The sequence below is a fragment of the Manihot esculenta genome, chromosome 14, assembly GCF_001659605.2.
Source record: "Manihot esculenta cultivar AM560-2 chromosome 14, M.esculenta_v8, whole genome shotgun sequence".
In the NCBI taxonomy this organism is placed as follows: Eukaryota; Viridiplantae; Streptophyta; class Magnoliopsida; order Malpighiales; family Euphorbiaceae; genus Manihot; species Manihot esculenta.
Genome location: NC_035174.2, coordinates 10,619,603 through 10,641,271, shown reverse-complemented (window position 1 = coordinate 10,641,271; position 21,669 = coordinate 10,619,603). Strand labels below are relative to the sequence as shown.

General features: G+C 33.6%; 2 protein-coding genes and 1 non-coding gene across 4 annotated transcripts; 1 reads left to right on the top strand and 2 right to left on the bottom strand.

Moving 5' to 3' along the window:
* Positions 1-535: 535 nt before the first annotated feature.
* TRNAH-GUG lies at positions 536-607 on the top strand. The gene has a single exon. It is a non-coding gene; the product is annotated as a tRNA-His (tRNA).
* Positions 608-6,418: 5,811 nt separating this feature from the next.
* LOC110630991 (EIN3-binding F-box protein 1) lies at positions 6,419-9,662 on the bottom strand. The gene is made up of 2 exons (XM_021778667.2): positions 9,354-9,662; positions 6,419-9,190 (listed from the first exon to the last, which is right to left on the bottom strand). Exons 1-2 carry the CDS (start codon positions 9,376-9,378, stop codon positions 7,248-7,250), a joined length of 1,968 nt encoding a protein of 655 aa, XP_021634359.1. The 5' UTR covers positions 9,379-9,662; the 3' UTR covers positions 6,419-7,247.
* A 7,968-nt stretch (positions 9,663-17,630) lies between these two features.
* LOC110630750 lies at positions 17,631-21,399 on the bottom strand. Of its 2 annotated transcripts, none has more exons than XM_021778313.2 (3): positions 21,170-21,399; positions 20,396-20,543; positions 17,631-17,994 (listed from the first exon to the last, which is right to left on the bottom strand). In XM_021778313.2, exons 2-3 carry the CDS (start codon positions 20,536-20,538, stop codon positions 17,844-17,846), a joined length of 294 nt encoding a protein of 97 aa, XP_021634005.1. In that variant the 5' UTR covers positions 20,539-20,543; positions 21,170-21,399; the 3' UTR covers positions 17,631-17,843. The 2 variants fall into 2 exon arrangements, with proteins under 2 accessions (XP_021634005.1, XP_021634006.1); XM_021778314.2 differs by having other exon boundaries at positions 20,396-20,540; positions 21,170-21,325.
* Positions 21,400-21,669: the final 270 nt, after the last annotated feature.

Sequence of the window (21,669 nt, the reverse complement as noted above, 5' to 3'; positions counted from 1 at the left end):
AGATTCTAAGAATTTCTATATTTCAATAAATTTACGTGGTAACTAAATTAATTCTCATAATTATATTTATAAAAAAAAATTCTCATAATTATATAAATTTCTAGATTTCAATAAATTTACGAGGTAACTATTTTTCCTTTCGATAGCCTATGTGGGACGTTATAGAGGCGATCATTTTTAATCCGTGAAGACGAATGGTTTGCTCCTCTAAATATATATTATAAAATTAATTTTTTTTATTTTTAAATAAATATTAATTTTCTTATTTTGTATTTAAAATTTATATTATTTATTTTTTTATAATTATATATATAATTTAATATTTATAATTTTAATTATTCATATTATATATAAAATTTTTGACCAAAATTAAAATAAATTCATTAAATTTGTTTATAAATTGAGTATTGGATATTTTGAATAGTTAATTTTAACAAGTTATAACCCCCTGGTATTAATTGATTAAAAATGAAATTTCAAAGGACAGATCAAATTAAATTAATAGAAAGGTGCAGATTAATAAGCTCAACAACGAGTGGCTGTAGTTTAGTGGTGAGAATTTCACGTTGTGGCCGTGAAGACCTGGGCTCGAATCCCAGCAGCCACATTAAATAAAATTTTATATTTTATTTTATTTTGTAGATTTATATCGAAAGATTATGATATAAGCAATCGTAATAGATAATAATATTATTTATAAATCGAAATTTTAAAAAACATATAATAAATAGAGATTACAATTACATAACAAATGGCTTTTGGATGCACTTAGAGAGTGAACTTAACGAAATGAGGACAGCTTTAGATTTAGATTTCACTGCAGCTTAAAGAATTTACAATTTCTTCATAAGATAGTCATCATCCCAAAGATGTAATTGTCAAGGAGAGGGAGGCATAAAAGCTCCAAAACCAGAACCAGAACCAGAATCAGTTCATATAGAGAGGGAGAGATAGAGTAAGATGACCATTGACATATGTATATATATATATATATACACACACATCAAGGTTGGAAGTACTTATCTCCACATTTGCACTTCCATGACAGCAGATAATAACTTTCATCTCCTCTAGCCAACGCCGTTTTGTGGTGGGGAGAGGTAACTAGAGCAGCCATGCAAGGTCTACAGCTCAAGCATTTATTGATACACAGAGGCGGCCTTGAACCCAACACCATTTTCCTTTGCTTCACATCTTCATCTCTTTTGAAAACTGATGATCCAACTGCCAAAAATTAACCACAAATTAGTAGTTAAACAAAGCAAAATCTTGATTTTTTTTTTTTGTTTTTTGCATAAATTGCCACAGTTTCAGCCACTCTTATCCTGATGAGTTTTTAACTCAAAACTCAAAATGGGTTTTGCTTCTTTTTCTTCTTTACCTGAAATGGAAGGAAAGAAAGTGAGGGAAAAGATGAGCATCACAGTGACTGTGATTCCTAACCCTAACCCATTTGGGTAGTGAGCAAATGAAGCCATAGGTCTTGTCAAGTAAAGGAACCAAAGAGAATTGGAAGAGCTAGTGATGGTGTTTCAGTTGAAAATTTAAAAAAAATAAAAAGAAGAGTAAATATATAAGGGTTATTATTCCATTACAATGTTCACATATGATTGCAGTTCTGTTTTGTTCAAAGATGTACAAATGCATCTCATCAGATTGAGCGTTGGGAGAGGGTCCCAAGAAGAAATACCCTTTTTATTGAAGTCTCTTTTCAAGCAATAGTCACAATGTGTTCAGTTTTTTTCAGTGAATGACTCAAGTTAAAAATATTTTTCATCTGTTCATTGCTTATGACTTGACTTCTTTTTCAAATTATTGGAGTACTGTACTGTTGTCTTCACTTGACTTCTCTTTTTTTTTTTTTTTTTTTTTTTTATCTATTTATTTATTATTTACCTGTTTTTATTTTTCATTAATAGACTTATAAGACTAATAAATCTATTATAACTCCTAAGTCAGAAATAAAATTTTAGAACTAAGAGATCTGTTATAACTCGTAAATCAAAAATAAAATTTTAAAATACAACTGATATTTGTGTAATAATTTTATTGGAATCATCAATCACTGTGGATCTTATACTAGTCTTATTATCGTTAATAATCAAAGTAGATTATATTCTTTGTACATAGAATAATTGCACCGAATAAATTCTTGTAAGTCATACACCCAATCTCCTCACAGGATACTACATATTTTTTTAAATCATAGCTTTGATTATATTGATCATAGTTTTCAACCATTATAATCTCAATAAAGTTTTCTAACTAAGAATTTCGTGATCGTGGTACGTGTACATCTAAATCGAAAATCTTTTCATTTGGTTGAGCTAAATAGTAAGAAGTCTGACCTATTAAGTACAAAGAATCATACCATCAACACTTCTAAATTTATCAAAATCCAGAACAGACAAACTAATCTCCTTAAAAATCCATATTACAATAAGATTTTGAACGCTGATGTGGCCGACCTTAGTAACTGGAAGGAACTCATTTTTATGATGAGCCCGGTACGACTTGATGAAGTCAGGGTAAAGATGCCGACCTTCTATAAGCTGGCCGTCTCCTTGATACAACATAGGAATCATAAGCATGTATATACAGGGTACGAATCGGTCAACTCCACATTTATTGTCTTATAGGTTATCATTAATGTACTGCCTGACACACTTGCACAAAAGTATCCCTATCCTATCAGAAGGAGACACAACATCAGGGATATCAATTTTATTCAAAAGCATTCATACACCGAATTAACCCTAAAAAATGATATCTCATTCTCTGAAAAAGGTCATATCTCTCTCTCTCCATCACACAGAGGGAATCCAAAACCACTATTTTTTTCTCTTCTCTGTTTTACTTCTCTTAACTCCACTAAGTTATCAGATCTGACTTGAGCGTCGGAGGATCTCCACCGGAAACTCCCCCGATGGACCCTTGACCGTCTTTATTGTACAGGACCCCTTCCTCAAAGCCAAGCATGGAGAGACTCAATGGACCGGTTATAGATCGATGATCAACCCATCGAATAAGACCTCTGCCTAAGTGTCCTCATTTGGACGTCCCACCGGATCTCAACATTATCAAGTTTGTGCCCTCTGTGGGAACGAAGGAAACTATCTTGTCGCTGGAGTTCCCAACAAAACCCATTGAAATCCACATGGCAAATCAAGAAAACCTAATAGCCAAACAACAAAAAAGGACCAAAGGAAAGAGAGATGGTGAAAGGCCCAAGAATCACTAACGACATCTAAAAATCACACGGTGAAAGTTAAAAAAAGATCGACGCCGTGGGAAAAGAATACGACACAAGGGCAATCCACCTGGCGTAAAAGAGAGGTGACATGCGTGAGTTAACCAAATTACACAGTTATCTCTTTAGTTCAAAATATTTTTGTCATCATGACTAGTTTCAAACATTAGTCCTTTTGAATATATGCTTGGGGATGATAGCATTTTAGAAACGACTTAAAAAATTTTAATCGGTAATTAATATTGGTGTGAATTCCTTAAAAAGGTATTATTTACTTAAGCATGTTGCTATGAGAATTAAAAGTTGTAGAATGATTTATGCATAAAAAAATATTATTTATTAAATTCTTTGAAATTATATGAGATGATGTAGTTGGATAAAATTAATATTTTGTATTCTGTTGAAATATGAAGCTAAATATCTTGCTGTTCAATTTAACAACGAGCATTTTTGTGACATATACTCTATGCAAACTTTTATTTTGTAGATAAATTTTAAAAGCAAGAATAAGGCTAATAAACCTGAAAGCTCTGGCCATAAAACCAAAACACCTCAATTAGGTAGGTGACCGGTCTCGGAAATAAGACTGCCGAAATCGGTTGAGGAGATGAAGAGTTCAATGAGGTAGGTGACCGATCTCGAAAATAAGACCGTCGGTACCACAAAACCGGTTGAGAAGATAAATATCTCAATGAGGTAGGTGACTGGTCTCAGAAATAAGACCGTTGACACCACAAAACCGGTTGAGGAGATGAAGATCTCAATGAGATAGGTGACCGGTCTCGGAAATAAACCGTTGGCACCACAAAACCTCTTAAGGAGATGAAGATCTCAATGAGGTATATGACCGGTCTCGGAAATAGATGGCCGACACCACAAAATCGATTGAGAAAATGAAGTTCTCAATAAGGTGGGTGACCGATCTAAAAAATAAGACCGACGACACTACAAACTAGTTGAGGAAATGAAGACCTTAATGAGGTGAGTGACTAGTCTCGGAAATAAAACCGCCGACACCACAAAATCGGTTGAGAAATTGAAGATCTCAATGAGGTGGATGATCGGTCTTGTCGATCTCAAGAATAGACTGCCGACACCACGAAATCGGTTAAGGAAATGAAGATATCAATGAGGTGAGTGACCAATCTCGAAAATAGACCGCTGGCACCACAAAATCAATTGGGGAAATGAAGATCTCAATGAGGTGGGTGACCAGTCTCGAAAATAGACAGCCGACACCACGAAAGCGGTTGAGAAAATGAAGACTCCAATGAGGTAGATGACCAATCTCGAAAATAGATCGCTAGTACAAAAAGTCGAGTTGAGAAAACAAAGAATTCCAATGAGGCAGGTAATCAGTTTTGGAAATTGACCTCTAGTACCAAAAGGCCGAGTTGAGGAAAAAGAAGTTCGAAAACAGACCAGCGAGTCAAAGAGCTCGGACGACAAAAAACAAAAACATTCGGATGAGATCCAGTGCTAAGTACCCAAAGGTCCCCTCCAAAAGGAGTATGGATTGATAATACAAAATGCCAAGTATACCACAATATTGTCTATTACTCTTTCCGTTTATATAAATTTTAAAGTATAGTTATTTCACTATGCCATCATAGCTAAAACAAGTCGCAAATGGCTTGCCGATCTAACAAGGTCTTAAGATTTCATATAAATAATAGGGATAAGCTTGCCCCACAAGAAATACAAGAAAAAGTCTAAAAATGCTCAGACTAAGGTCTCAGGTAAAAAGTCCGTAATCTCGTTAAGAGCAAAAAGTTTAGTTAAAAATCAGGGCTAAAGAGTCCGAAATAATATAAAAAGCTAAAATGCTCAGGAAAAAGAATCAATGCTAAAAAGCCCAAAAAGCGCTTAAGGGCAAATAGCTCGGAATGAAAAATTAGGGCTTTAAGCCCTAAAATTCATAAGTGTCAACTAAAGGAATAGGTGATATCGAATTAGCAGGATAGATTTCCTTCTCCGACGGTCATAAATAATTATCAGAGAAGCGAAAGGGCAACTGATAATATAAAAAATAGGACTCCTAAGATCGTGATACGTGTACACGTAAATCGAAAACCTTTTTATCTGGTCGGACCGGGCAATAAAAAACTTGACCTATTGAGTACAAAAAATTAGACCAACACTTCTGAGTTTATCAAAACCCAGAACGAACAGACCGACCTTCTCAAAGACTGAAAAGGACGAATAGACCGACCTCCTCAAAAGCTCGTACTACACTAAGATTTTAAACGCCAACGTGGTCGACCTCAGTAACCAGAAAGCTAATTTCTATGTAGGTCGGATGAACCCGGCATGACTTGATGAAGTCAAAGTAAAGATAACGACCTCCTATAAACTAGTCACCTCCTTGGTACAATACATGGATCATAAGCAACCGGCCAGCTCCGCATTTATTGTCCTATAACCTATTATTAATGTACTGCCTGATACAGCTGTACAAAAGCATCACTATCCCATCAGAAAGGAACATAGCACTAAGATTATCAATTTTATTCAAAGATATTTATATACGAACTAACACTAAAAAAGGATCTCTCCTTCCCTGAAAAAATGTCTGATCTCTTTCTCCATCACACACAAGAACTCAAAACCACTATTTTGCTCTTCTCTGTTTTACTTCCCTTTAACTCCACTAAGTTACCAAATCTGACTTGAGTGTCGGAAGGTCTCTACCAGAAACTCCTCCAAGTTACCAGATCTGACTTGAGTGTCGGAAGGTCTCTACCGGAAACTCCTCCAGTGGACAGTTTTCGGTGAACCCTTGACTGTCTTTTTCATCTTACAGGACCCCTTTCTCAAAACGAAACATGAAAAGATCCAATGAATCGATTAAAGATCAATGATCAACCTAATAAATCAGATCTCTGCTTCGTTTGGACGCCCCGTCGAATCTCAGCATTTTCACTTATCAAGTGGTTTCTCCCTTGGAAAACACAAACATCTAAATGTAAAGAAAAGATTTTCTCTCACAGGATGTATAGCAATGTATTACATCCGTATAGGAATTCAGAAACTTGAAATTTCCACCGTTGTAACTTCTAAAGAAATTCCCATAAGTTTCTAAACAGAGGGCATGAAATAATTATTCATAGCATTCCTTCCCAACATAACATTTGAATTACATGTGAATTACATTTGAATTACATGTGATAAGAGAAATATTATACTTTATTGAAATAGTTGCAGAGTACAATCCATAATCATATAGAAGCCTGTACAAATTAGGCCTGGCTTAAAACCAATGTTTCAGGCAAAGCGATGAACCAGAGGACAAAGCCAAAACTTGCTGATCTAAGGCACCTAGATACAGAACTGCCCAAAGCAACCTTACACACAAAGGACTCAGATGAAAGGAAACACACATGGTAATTACCCAAACAAGTATTTCAAGTTTCAAGCACTACTACCCTTTATTAAGACACTTGCAACTAAGATGAACTTATTAAAACAACAGAGCAATACATGGAACACTGCAAACTTGGTCGAGGGATCGTGGATCATATCATACCACCAAACAATATTGGACAAGAGCTAAATACTGCACATGCTTACATCCAGCAAAACAGAACAAGGACTTGACCTGATGTGCAATGAAGCAGCCACAAGTGAAAATCTAAACTTGGCTTAGTAACTGTATTCTCAAGAAACCATGGAAATGAAAGAGGCCTCCCACCAATGGGCGCCAAAAAGTTACAACAAGCTTTCCATCTGAGGAAAGCTTGCAAAAATTTAAGAGGAAAGAGGAGCGATTTGCCAAAGCTCCCTGGAAAACAACCAAGCCAGAGGTACCAGTGGGACCCATTGCTGATGGGCTAAAAAACTATGCTAAAGCTGCTACCTTGTGAGCTTTCCGAGAGAACTTAATCCTTGTACAATATATCAGGTCAAACTGGAACTCTTGAACTCCCTAAGGCAGAGTCCACCGCATTCAATTCTGTCCATTTGTTCGAGTGAGTATGCCTTCTGTTTCCCTCCACAATTAAGAGAGGATATCACATCTCCACAAGCTCTCCACAAGCAGCTCAGCTGCGCTGCTGCTGATAGAATTGCAGTTTTGAAGATTCAACCCCACCAAGGTTCTGCCCAATTTCTTTAGGAAAGGGAAGCTCTTATTTGATACTTCTGAACAACCAGAGAGGGAAAGGACTTGAAGATTGAGGTGATCAGCGCTAGACAGGACTGCAATTCCAGAATCAGTCACAGTGCATTTTGACATATCAAGATCACTAAGAAACAAACAATTTTCAGCGATTGACACCAAACTGGCATCAGTGATCTTCCTGCAACCTTCTAGATTCAGCAATTCAAGAGTTCCACCATGTAGCCTAGCCAGGGATGAAACTACTCTGTCGGTCAAACTCATGCAGCCACTAAGATTCACCTTGACAAGTCCCACCTCACAACTCTCCAAGAGTGGGAGAAGCCCTGCATCTGTAATTGCACAGAGGCCACTGAGATCTAAATGCTGAAGCTGAGGGCACAACTTGCCCACCAAAGCCAAACTAGCGCTGCCAAATCCTGGGCAGTTTCTAATGGACAGGGATCGAAGAGAGCTACAAGGAGAGGATGCTAGCATTCCTGATGGTACATCTCTAATTCCCACGCACTTTACAAGGCTAAGAGCCTTCAACTTTGTTCCGCAATTTGAGACTGCACCAACAATCCCTGATTGGCTAACCCTGTTACACTCTTCTAATTGCAGGCTCTCCAGAGATCCTGCAGCTTTGACAAAAGACACCAGTCCATTGTCTGACACAAAGCAACACTTACGAAGGCACATGTGCTTCAGATTTGCACAGCCCTTTGCTATAGCTTCAAGACTCACATCTGTAATCCCTCGACAAGAAGAAACTGTCAAAGACAACAATTTCTGCAAACCTCGAGCATTACCCATGACCCAAAGTCCCTTCTCACTCACATACTGTAGACTGCTGAGAACAAGATTTGTAACAGCCTTCCCATAGTGCCCGATTACAGCAAGAGAGAAATCTGTGATGTTCAACGCCTGAAGCTTTACTTTAGATAATGCAGAAGTAGATGATGACAATAAACTTGATACTCCATTATCTCCAACGAGAGGGCAGTCTTTAATAGAGATGGACTGCAGCTTGGGGCAAAACTTTCCAATAGCTTGTAAACCCTCATTACCAATCTTTGGACAAGATTCCACATTCAAAGAGATCAAGTTAGGGCAGTTCTCAGCAATCGCAATCAAACCCTTGTTGGAAATTGAAGGACAGTTGCATAGATCAAGCTTTTCCAACAAATGGCATTCTTCGGCCACCTCAAATAGACCCTCATCCCCAACAGAAGGCACATCCCACAGAGAAAGAGCCTTCAAAGATGGGCAACCATGAGCTATTGCTGATAAACCAAGGTTGGTAACTCCACGAACTGAGTTGCTTCCCCGGATAAAAAGCTTGCCTAGCCCCCCATGGCCACTAGTTCCAACGGAAATTGCAGCAAGTCTCATATCTGTTGCTTTCTTTCCTTCCAAAGACCTTGTTAGGTAGCCATCACTGCAAATTTCACCGTCTTCGTCACAAGAAACCATTTCAATCTCGTCAGAAACAGAGACTGTAACCTCGCTGTCTGAAGCTGTGCTATTTGTCTTGCAAATTTCAGACCTCCTAATGCTGCTCAATAGCATCAGCCAGCGCTTGGAGACAGAAGCACAGACACTCCTCTCTTTGCCTCCAGAGATGCGCCTGAAGATCTCAAAAAGGCATTCATCTGGAAGAACGTCAATTGATGGCCGCTTATTCTGCTCGAGATCGGAGATTCCATAAAGAAATGGGGAACTAATGCGAGCCCGCTTGCAGGGAGGGCTGTATATATCCACATGAGCGCCAATTGAATATAACTGACCCAAGTCAATCGGATTTGTACGAAAAGACCCCCCAAGATAGAATTCATCATCTCCTGAAAAACCCATTGAAAAGAACTCCAATTTAGCTAAAACCCAGATGTTATTATTCCCTAACTATGTTCTTTCTTATATCAAGAGCTCAAAACTAAGAATCAGCTAACAAACATAAACAAACCATGATCCAGCATAAAACATTCAAGAAAAAGGAAAACTTACCACTGTAGTTAACGAGAGCAGGCATGATTGAAAAGATCCAGAATCAGAAAAACTTGCGACAACCAGCAAATAAGCGAAGAAAGCAACGATCAAAGAAGCAAGAAAGATTGAAAGCATCACCAAATGAAAGCAAGAACTTGAAACCCCAACAAAGTAGGGCAAAAAAAGAGAAACAAGAAGAAACGGAGAGACAATTGAGTATTGAAATTTGTTGGTAAAAGGATTTGTTGGGTAAGAATTGAGGAAGGAAGAAAGAAATATATATGAGTGGAATAGGTTCAACAGATACATTGGCTTTAGAAACATGCAATGAATCCTTCCCCAAAACCAGTTATTCCTTTCGGTCCAACGACACACAATTTGCCTCATCGAGCCCACCGGCTACCGGCTATTTCCCTTTTTTTATTATAGATTTTTTAATTTTTATTAAAACCGGCAGCTTTTTCTTTTTTGCATTCGTCATTTGTTACTTTGTTTGACAAATTAAATTCCCCCATTAATTGGCCTACCTTAATTATTTCCAAAAGTCTCCCAATAGGCCGATATTATCAATAAAAATAAATAAAAATATTAAATTTTTTTTGGGTTTTGTAAGATTATGAAAGTTATAGCAAACGAGAAATTAATCTAAGAAAAAATTTAGTAAATAGATTTATTTAATATTTTTAAATATACATAAATATGAAATCCAATTACCTCATATTTATTTTAGTGAAAATCTAAATTAATCGTTTATTTATAGAAAATATCTTGAATGTTCTACCTGCAAAATATTTTTTGAGAAAATAATTTATTTCATGATAAGTTGAAAATTAAAAAAATTAAAAAAAAAAGAAAATATCCTTAATAGTAAGTAAAATTATGGATTGATTCAATCGGGATTGGTTAACTCTTGTTTGATCAAATCTCAAAGAATACAGTGGCCTTGAATCCAGCTGCATGGTGTAACATTTACTTTTAATAGTTTAATTATGAAATTTTTAAATAAGCAATTTGGCAAATTGAACAGAAAAAATCCCAATTTCTAATAGAATACAGATAGAATATTATTGAATTACAAAAACAAGTTGTGCAAATGAGATGACAGATTGGTACAAATGGGTTAAGACTTGAGAAGAACAAGTTGGGCAAGTGTACAATTTTTTTTTTGGCAACCATTGATTTGTAGGGTGGCCAATATAAGCTGGAGCCTGGATCTAGCTAGCTGTTGATGCTGCCCAACTAGTTACAATCAGTCATTGTATCTTCCAAATACTGCTCATATGGACATTTTTTTGACACTTGGAGAGTTGGGAAAGAAAATTCAACTTTATGCTGTTTTACAAATCAACTGCTTTTGCTTCAAATATTAAATAACTTACCTAAAGACTGACAGAATAAAAGGAAAGAACCATACAGTGATATTCTGATATTCAGAAAATAGGGTTTTACAAGGGGTTTGTAGGGTGCTCCTTTCCTTTTATTCATTTTCTTAGTCTGTCAGTGATGTGTAATGGTCTCACTGTCATTGGGTCACCTGTCTCTGCCATATAGATACGGTTATACGAAAATATCAGATATCTGCTCTATGCGTAACGGTCATTTAATTCTCCCTTTTAGCACGCGGGTTAACTGAGCAGTTCGGGACTGAGCCAGTGATCCTCATTTTGCTAAGCTTCTAGGCCGGACTCGGGAAGAGAAGGTTAAGTTCTGAGAAAAGTCCGACCTCAAGGATGAATGGGCTGGGTCTTCTCACTCGTGGGATTCAACGGGTCCTGGGCCGGCCTTATCACTATGGGCTTGGCTTCTTTTCAGGGCAGTGAAACCCAGCGGTCATCATAGGGGATGCTTGGATTGGATTGGCAATTGACAATGGACATTCACTATTAATTAGGCACATTTTTTGCTTTGTGCAATTTGATGATAAATATAGTTTTAAATTATGAATATTTTTATAGAGAAGTTTTACATTCTCCCCCATACAATTCTCTTCCAAAATAGTCTCTTATCACGTCCAAGTGTTATAAAACATATGAACATATAATTCTAAAAAATAAAACTTGAAATGTACTATTCAAATATTTTAACCATTTCCATTCAGAACGAAGGAATACAACAAAAACTATTCCAACTCGATCATATCAATTTACATTTCTCTTAATTTCAACTCGATCATATCAATTTACATATCTTTTAAAAAGTGAATATTGGAAGATGTAGCCTCCTTTTCTTTTAGTCGCTTCAACATTAAATAATTCACTATTCACCATAAATATTTTATATGAATATAATATATTATGTAAAAGAAGATACTAACATGGATCAAAATTAATAGAAAAAAAGAAATAAAAAGTATAGAAGGAAAAGATGATAATCTCCACCCACTATAATTGAACCTTGGAACTATGAGAACTTTCAAATGTCTTAGTTATTACAAACCATCCAGAATCACTACTCACTGAGGACAACCTTCCAACTACCATTAATCCGACTTGATCTACCATTTTGTATACCTAGCTTCCACCCAAATATAGTCCCTGTACCACGTCTCTTCCATTCGTGAGATATCAGATCTCATTAGTTATCATCTATTATTTATTTATCCTTTTTTTTCTAATTTATTTTTTGATTGCTTTTCATAAGTTTTTCAATATTTATCTTTTTTTTATTACTTTGTTGTAATTTATAAAAATAATTCCTAGATCTATTAATAATAAATCTAAGATTTTCTTTTTTTATAAAAATTGGCCTTTTACTTGATTATTTTTAAAATTGGCATTCTATTTTTTTTTAATCTTCCCATTCCTTTGTGATAACATATAAATAAAAAAATCTGTTAATATCGCAACATGTATTTATAGAATTTAAAAAGATTTTTTGGACATTTTTATATCAAGATCAGACTACCAATATTACTCACATTGAAAAAATCCGAAATAGGATGGCAAACATTTTCAAAACTTGTACCACAACAGAATATTAAATACGCGTGCAATGAACAATATCAATATAACGTGCCTAATAGTCAAAGTATAGACTAATTAGTTTTGAATTTATTAGTCACCTATTCACTATTAAATAAACTATTTGATAAACCTGTTAAAAAATCATCCGGTCATATTTGACGAGACACATCAGAAGGATGTCAGTGAGACCAAAAGTATATATACTCTTGATATAACCCGAATTAAAGACATTCCTTAACTCACTAAATTCATTATCTTTACTCTTTCAAAAAATTTTAACCTCTTCAAACTTAACATCGTTTATTAATTATCTTTTATTTTACTGCATTTATTTCTCATCACACTAATTTCAGTTTATTGATTTTCTCGTAAAATTAAATCATTGTTAAAATATTCTCATTCAATAACCTATAAATCTCATTTATCATTTTTAAGTAATTTTCTTGTGTTTTACCTGTTAAATAGGTTCCTTAATTGTTCAAATTACACTGTAGTTTATGAACCATTTATGATTGGAGACTTAGATCAGCAAACAGGATGAAGATTTTTCTTATGAAGTATTAGCCTTATCCAAGCTCAATCAATAATTGCTTTGCTATGAGCCACAACTTTAACTAGTCATTAAGCAAAGCAAAAAAGAAAATTTCAGCTCATCAAATTATTACATTTTGCACTCAAAGGAGGAGACAACTTGATGGTTACTTCAGCATTTAATCAATTACAGTAGCATTTCTCATCAATGACCACTGAATTTTTATCCATAAAGTAACTAACAAAATTAAAATGAAATCTATTTGTGTTTTATTATAAGGCTTTGTCATGCTTGATTCATGTCTCATCAAACCAAATATTGACATATTATAAACACAAATCAATAATTTATTGGATTTTTTTAATTTAATTTTAATCAATATTTAAATTAATAATTTCAATTTTAAGTCAAATATTGTAAAATTAAAATTTTATAAGCAATTATTGAAATAGTAATTGAAGAGTCAAATATACAGTAGGAAAATTTATCTTAATTTGGGAAGACAATTTCATCTTCAATTGAAAGTTAACCAAACCAAATTGCACAAACAATAGAAAGCAGCAAGCCAATGTAGAAGAATTTGTGACAGGTGAAGTCAAGCAAGGCCATTTTTGGGGCAAAGGTCAATATTTGTTTCTTGCTGCCAAGCAAAGAGAGAGAAAGAGAGAAATAATAGAAATAGAGGGACCCATTTCCTTTTAGTCATTAATCATTTGATTGGTACAGTGATTTTTTTTTTGTTTTCTTTTTCATTGGGTTCTCTTCTCTTGGACAATAGTTTGGGGATATGCAATGAATTTTTGGTTATTGATTTAGAATTGATGTATAGGCCCATCACCTTTATTTTTATTTCTTTATTATACGCTTGTGATAACTTCTCAATTTCCATTTCTCTTATCTTCTTGGTTAGAATCAATGGATCTCTTTGCCTCTTTAAATTTCTAATCTTTTGCTTGTTTAAAGTCTCTTGTAAGACTAATTCAATGGGTACACATTCTACCAGTTTCATTTAGACAAGTATATCTATTGAAAAATAACATTTAATCTTATTTTTCAATTAGGTCAATTTTAAAGCCTTCGGTAATTATAGGTAAAAGAAAATTTTAAACTTTTTCATATGGTTTAAAAAATAAAAGTATTCAGTCGATTCTGAATCAATTTAGTTCGATTTTTTTTTTTAATTTAAATTTATATTAATCAGATTTAAATGAAAATTTTTTAATTACTATGGGATGAATACAATTCTAACACAAAACCTTTAATTAAAAGGTAGTTGAACTAATTATAATAGAACCAAATGGTGGTTTGATACTAAGCAATTTAGTTAAAACTGCTTAATCTCAATAGGTTCCTTTAAAGGGGTAGGTCCCAGAATCAGGATAGGGACATTATTCGTATATTTACCGAAAAGGACATATTAAAGTCCTTATGCCATGAATTTTTAACAAACTTAAATGATTAGTGTCCTTTATACTCTGTTTTTTTTCCTTTTACATGTAAATTAATAAGAGAATAAATATACTAAATTTTAATAAAAATAATTAAAATATTTATATAAATATAATAAATATTAATAATTTATGTTGTATTAAATAAATTGTACGTACGGAGATGTCCGACCGTTTTGTACTTTTTTTCTTAAAAATTTTGATACTCCTAAAATGTTGTGTACAGAGAGATAGAAATCAATGAAAATTGTGTGGAGATTTTTCTGACGTGGAGCGTGAAATGCATTGAATTAATCCATGCAATGCAATTTGGTGGGTGTGGAATGAGATATTGAAACGTGTTGGTCCATCACCACGGTATGGGACATAAATTGAAAAATGTGACCCACGAAATAAGAAGGAAATTGACAGATATTGAAAAATGTGGCTCACGAAATAACAAGGTAAAGAAACTAATGTAAGGCTAGAATCATTGCATCTCTAACCATTTGAAGGTTGTAATTAAGCCAGCTGATTGCTTGGAGCCTCCCTTGACATGGTGTCGTTTGTAGAGGTTGAATTCCTCTATTTTAGTGTCTGCTCCTTCCTCTCAAAGGGTTTGCATGGTGGTTTCTTTACCTGTGGGTCTTTGTTTTCCGGTGGCTTGAGTTCATTGATAGTCCTTTTGAGCTTTAAAAGCTTTTTTGATATGGGGTTTTATCTCTAACTTGATTAGTATAAATATTTTATCTCTGACTCAATTAAAAAGATCTTATCCCTTTTCGTACTATTTCAATTTTTTTAAAAAAAAAAAAAAATTCAAAGCAAAGAATTCACATGGTTTTATATACAATTTGAATTTGTGAATTTGTTGATAGAGAATGAATGATATTGGAAATAGCATGGTTCAGTTCATGCATTATATATCAATAAATAAAATAAAAGAGGTCGGCAGGTCATCACATGCACTTAGGCAAGCAAATATTATAATAAAATTAATTAATAATTTTTAATTTTAAAAATATTTATAACAATTTATTTAAAATATCTTTTTTAATGTTCATATTTTTTTACATATTAATATTAAATGATTTAGAAATTAATATTAAATTAAAGTTCACAAAATAATAAATAATTTAAAAATAAAAAAATTCTCCAAAATCAGAGTTAATACAAATGGATGATCCAGCCAGAATCCCAAATCTCAATTATGAAAAATTATCAATCTGATTAATAATTATGATTTTGGAAGATCCATTAGTAGAGAATTCCAAGATCTCTATAGATGCATCTTCTCCATTAAATAAACAAACAAATCATTTCCATTCCCAAGAAACAAAATTTAAAAAATAAAAAGAAAATCAATGTTGCAAAATGCATTGCAACAAAACCACATATGGGTTTTCACAAAAATACATGTTGCCATATTAAATGAGATGCATCATATCTTAACAACTTTATTATATATTTCAATTTTATATTCAAAAAATATTTAATTTTATTATTTTAATCTATATTCTAATATATTTTACCTTTCATTTTAATATGAATAATTTTATAATAAAAAATTGATCACTTATAATATTTTAATTAAATACACAGTTTATTAAAATTTAAAATGTTTATTAACAAATTTTTTCATAATTTCACGTATTCTAATTAGACAATTGGTAAAATAAGAATGAAAATAAGGTTTCAAGTAATTAATCTTACTTGGAAATTTCTTGTTTTTGATAATCTTTACGTTAAAAATGTTTAAGCTATAACTTTCTTGAAATTTTCAAAAAATTCGGAAAGATGGGTAAAACATAATTGTGTTTCCTGTTAGAAACTTTAATGTTTACTTATTCTCCGTTTATTTTACGAAACTTATTTTGATTAATAAAAAATATTTTTCCTCATCAAAAGGATTTCAATTAATTTATTTTTTCAAAAAAATTAATCAACATGCAAATAATGGATAAGCATTGGATCTTAGGCTTAGATGACTATCTGAATCAGTTGTTTATCTCTTTTTCCCCTTTTGTCTTGAAGATAATTAGGTTCATTTACAGTCATTTGAAATACAAGCTTAAGCCTAGATGACATTTGTAGAATCTTTTAAAACCCAAACAACCCAACTGCAAACAGCCCACATAAAACTTAGAGGATAGGGATAAGGGATGTGGATACGTCCAAATCGGATCAAAAAAAGGGAACAATGGGCACAAGAAGAACTTCTCACATGCCAATTTCAATCAGCTTCTGATGAGGCATGCAACAACTGAGAGATCACACATTGAAGGCTCATTTAACAAACAGGAGAAATGGAGTCTTAACAAAAGAAGCCATTCTTCACAGTCAAGCACTAGAACCTCGCAGGATTGAGATGCATATCAACGACTGGAATGACAACAAAACAATAAGCATCAAAGTAGAGCTCCTTAAGCGTTCTCATTCTCTTATAATCATAGAAGAATCGGTGCCACTGGCATCCTCTAAGATACCAAAACCAAAAAGACTTGGGATTACAGCTAGACAAGTATAGCTGGATGCAAATACTCCACCGAGTTTGCAATGAGGACGAGTTTCTCCTGGAGCCATATGTCATTTTTGTTTAGCTTCAGTAAAATCAATTAGAAAATAAGGAGAATTTTTTTAATCAACTACATCTAATTTCATCAGAGAAGACAGTAAAAAAAATTAATTGTGAGTACATTTTTCAAGAAAATAAATCATATGAAAATAGGTAAATTACGCATTAGTGGTTTTGAACTTATAAATATTCAAATGCGCCCTTCCTAAATTTGAAATTATTATATAAAATCCTCCGACTATTAACATAGTAAAATGATTTAAATACTCTCTAAAATTCATCACTCTTTCGAGTAATTTTACAGTATAATGGCTCTATAGAACAATCCAATAATATTATGACATGTGAAATAAACAAAACAAAAACTAACCCACATTTCCTATTTTTACTGCATGTCAAAATACAAATGAGTTATTCTATAATTTATCCACTCTTTCTCTCTCTGCTATCTTCTCCCTATATGTCTCTCCTTCACGGTTTCTTTCTCCGATAACATGAAACGCTTGCACTCTCAATCGCTTTCACGACACTGTGTCTCTTTATACCTTATTTTCTATCATCTCGTTCTCATTGATTGTCTTTGTCACTCTCTCATCTTTGTTCATCCATCTCCTCCCCTTTTAGTTCTCTCCCAATCTCCCCAGTCTCCATATCCATTTATCTCACCCGCTGTCACTATACTCTCCTACCTCCATCTTTTTCTTTCTCACCCTCAAGCCTCTCTTTCACCTTATCCTTCCAAATGGATAAAAAAAATCACAAACAATAGATAAGATTCCATAATTCACTAAAAAGAGATACAGGAAATTTCTCAATTCCATTAACAACAGTTATTCAATTCATTAATGAAAGATTTCTCAATTCCATTAAGAGCACAGCAGAACTAGATTTTGCAGAAAGGTTCAAGATAAACAGCGAATTCTATTATAAATTGAAAGAAGAGTTGAGGAGCATAAAAGCAACATTATCATTTCATCATCAACCTCAATATTTCAGTTGTATATTCCTATGTCAATGCCCTTGTTTAAAAAGAAGCGATGCAAGGTTTGCACTCCATCCATAAATCATTGAAGGTTCATGCTTTTTAGGGATGATAGATGCCAGACCTAGCCCCACGTTGTGACTGGGTGTAATCTCCTGCTTGGCGTTAGTCTCGGCAGCCCTGGGAAAGATACCAACTAAATGAAAATTTCATTCAAATTCTTCAATCAAAAGGATTTAATTGTATTAACATCAAAAAAAATGTTTAGCTAGTGATAGCCATGCGTCTTTCCAACATCATCTCCATTAACTTTCTGCTAAATAGAGAATGTGAAATGACAACAAAATACTAACAATTCAATCTTTTTGATTGGTAGTTTTAATAAACTTTCATGGATGTCATTCAAAACATAGAAAATAGTTTGGCCAGTAATGGCATGATTCACGGTTCTACAAAAGCAAGAGTCAAGTAGGGCTATCATAAAACATGCATATGTGAGAGTATTAGATCTTCTTGATTAAAGAATATTGAATTTCGTCCCTCCCCACTCTTAATATTCATAAAAATTAGAAAACAACACATTTTTGAAGACAACATTCAATCATCAAGGCTGGAAGAGGAATTTATTGAACATCATTGCAATGCACTTCTAGAAGAGGCTTTAACCTTTGAAAGGATTGCAACTAAATGCAAATTCAATAATTTAAGGATTATTGTCTTTTCTGTTTTCCAAAGAAGCATCTTTGTTGTGGATTGGCTACATCTCGACCATCCTCATGCCGTCAACAAGTAGTTAGAGATGCATCCATAGGCAAGGACTATGCAAGACATGGGCCACGAGATAAGGAAGTCAATGGTAACAAAATAGCAGCCACTAATGTCGGCTCCAAGCATGACAGCAGTCTTCCTAATTGGAAGTTTATTAGTCTTCTTATTTTCTTGATTTTCATTTGATACTTCGGAAGAAGTAATCTCTACACAAAGAGAGCATATTTATGAATAAAACTTAAGCAGCATTATTTTCACAAATTATTAAAGAGGTTCCAGAGCTCCCACAAATGAGCTCTGCTTCAAGCAACCATAGGTTCCTCATGTACAGGCTGAAACAACAAAAAGGAATTCATTCCGTCCTGAAAAGAATTACCCTTTCAAATCTATGACGTGATCCTAATTGAGGACCCATAACATAAGCAATCATGCTACCATTTATTTATTTACTTCTATCTGCTCATGGGAGTTTTACTATGAAGATAAAAACAAAGCAAGTGTCATCAGTTAGCACAGAAGTTCATAAGAATTGGAGCTTGTGAAACCCTCACTATCTTACTACTTGTGGAGGTTGCTACTGTAGATTTCTCTTATAGACCATCGAACAATGCTTCAGAAAATTATATAATTTAATGTTTTATAGATAATTATTAATTAAATACCTAAAGTTATTACAAAGTCAATATATAACTGAAATGGGGGTTTTACTATGAAGATAAAAACAAAACAAAGAGTTATCAGTTAGCACAGAAGTTCGTAAGAATTGGAGCTTGTGAAACCCTCACTGTCTTACTACATGTGGTTATATAACTTAATGTTTTATAGATAATTATTAATTACATACCTAAAGTTATAATAAAATCAATATATAGCTGAAATTTAAACTTCGAAAATCATCTTAGAACTTGTGATAATCAACTCACAAATATAAAAGAACACAAAATTTAACGCGATTCAATATAAGGCTACTCCACAATAAATCCACTAAATCCACTAATAAAAGAAATAATTAGAGCCACTAATTATTTTTCTTCTCTCTCAAAAATCACCCACACTGCTCAAACACTCGCAATTTTGGCCTCAATGCATACCAGTCACCAGATAAAAGCTCAAATACTCTATCAACCACACTCCTATTTACAATATTAGACCTTTCAATTTTAATCTAATTAAAAATCTAATCCTTTCAATCCTAATCTAATTAGAAATCTCATTTAATTTTAGATTAACATATAAATAAGAGATGTACCCTTTATAATTCACTGTTGAGAAATAAATCTTCCGCTCTAATTAGTAAAGCAGTATCTCACTGGGATTATAAGTCTCTACCTATTGAGAAATAAATCTTCAACTCTAATTAAGAAAAAATATTTCACTAGCATTATGAGTTACAAATCTAATAGAACTTTTTCTCTAGAACCGTAGGATAATTTATTTATGGCTGTTTTGTTCTTCTTCAACAACCACTTGTTGAGTTTGTAGAAAAGAATCAACGGGACTGATTGTCCAAAATCTGCCAATCACCTAGTGAGAAAAATATTTAGCCATTAATTCTGACTTCACTTTTACAGGAAAACGAAAAACCAGTGTTCATCTCTCACTCTCTCCCTCTCTCTTCTTTTTTTTTCCCTTGCAGGAAATCTGTATAATACTTTAAACTCGAACAATACCCACTTCTGAAGATACTTTTTAGTCCATGGCACAAACCAAAATGCAACTAAAGATGACGGCAAACAGAAACAGTGTATATGAGCATTCGTGTGTGTGTGTGTGAGAGAGAGAGAGAGAGAGGTGGAGGAGTTATATAGCTTACACGGATCCTTCATATGCAAATGTTGAAATGCCTTGCCGTTGCTTGTGCTTAGGATTGGAACTACAAATGACATATACACGACCCCGGCGTTTGATAATCTGACAGAACTCGCACATCTTCTTCACAGATGATCGCACCTTCATGGCTACTGAAGGAGAAAAAAAATTCATTAAATGCAAACTCACATAATTGAATAAGAATGATTATAACAGAACTTCTGCAAGGGCAAAAGTAAGAATCCGAAAGAAATATATTGTGATGCAATCACCTCTTTTCTACACTATACGTAGACAGCTGATAGCTCTCCATGTAACAAGCTACCATTGAAATCCCAGAAAAGGGTTTAGAATCTTCTCTCATCAATTAGAGGGCATATCCCACCAAGTCCCAGTTTCAACAGTCAGTTTAAAAAAGTTTCCAGGAGTCAATGATGTAAACTGATGCTTTTAAATGGTTTACGAATTTTTTGCCAATGACTTAGGGATGATAAGAACAACTTAAATCTATTAACAAAGAAATTCTGAATACAAATGTAATTAGCAATACATTCAACTCTGCACTCGAGAATTAACTGATTTAATTGAGAACGGACCAAGAACAGCAAGTATAGAATTCTGAGATATCTAGTTTTCCAACACTAGAAAATTTTGAACTGAAATTAAAAAATAATAGTAATAATAATGATAAAATCAGCCAACTAAAACTAAAATTAGAACTGAAGTACAACGCAGATCATCACGAAATAGACCGGGGAGAAAATGAGAGTTAACTAACCAAATTTGGGCCGAGAATCGTTGTGGCGTCAGGTGCTGATCTGTAGAAGCGTCTTCAAATCGACAGTGAAGGATTGAGAGTGAGAAATGAGAGTGCTCGAGATCATTCGCAGAGGAGAGGGAGAGAAAGCGTAGGGTTTTGGCCTTAGGGATTATATAGGGAGGTTATGGTTGGAAGCTACTCAGCCTAGGATAAGACACAGTACTCAACCGGTTAAAGCGTGACATGTTTCAAACATTTTCTGTATTAATGATTTCTTTTGGGTGAATATATATTTTAAAAGCGAATAATCAATCAATAATCCTCTCACGACTTTTTCATTAATTGGTTGTAAAAATAATTTAAAATTCACGTAAAATGCAAAAAATAATAATTGTTTTGAATTTTTTAAATTATTTTTTTAAACAAAAGTTAGCTTCGTCAATTTTTAATGGTTGATTAATAAAAATAATAATAACAAATTATTTATGAAATCAAGTATTAAAAATACTTATTAATTT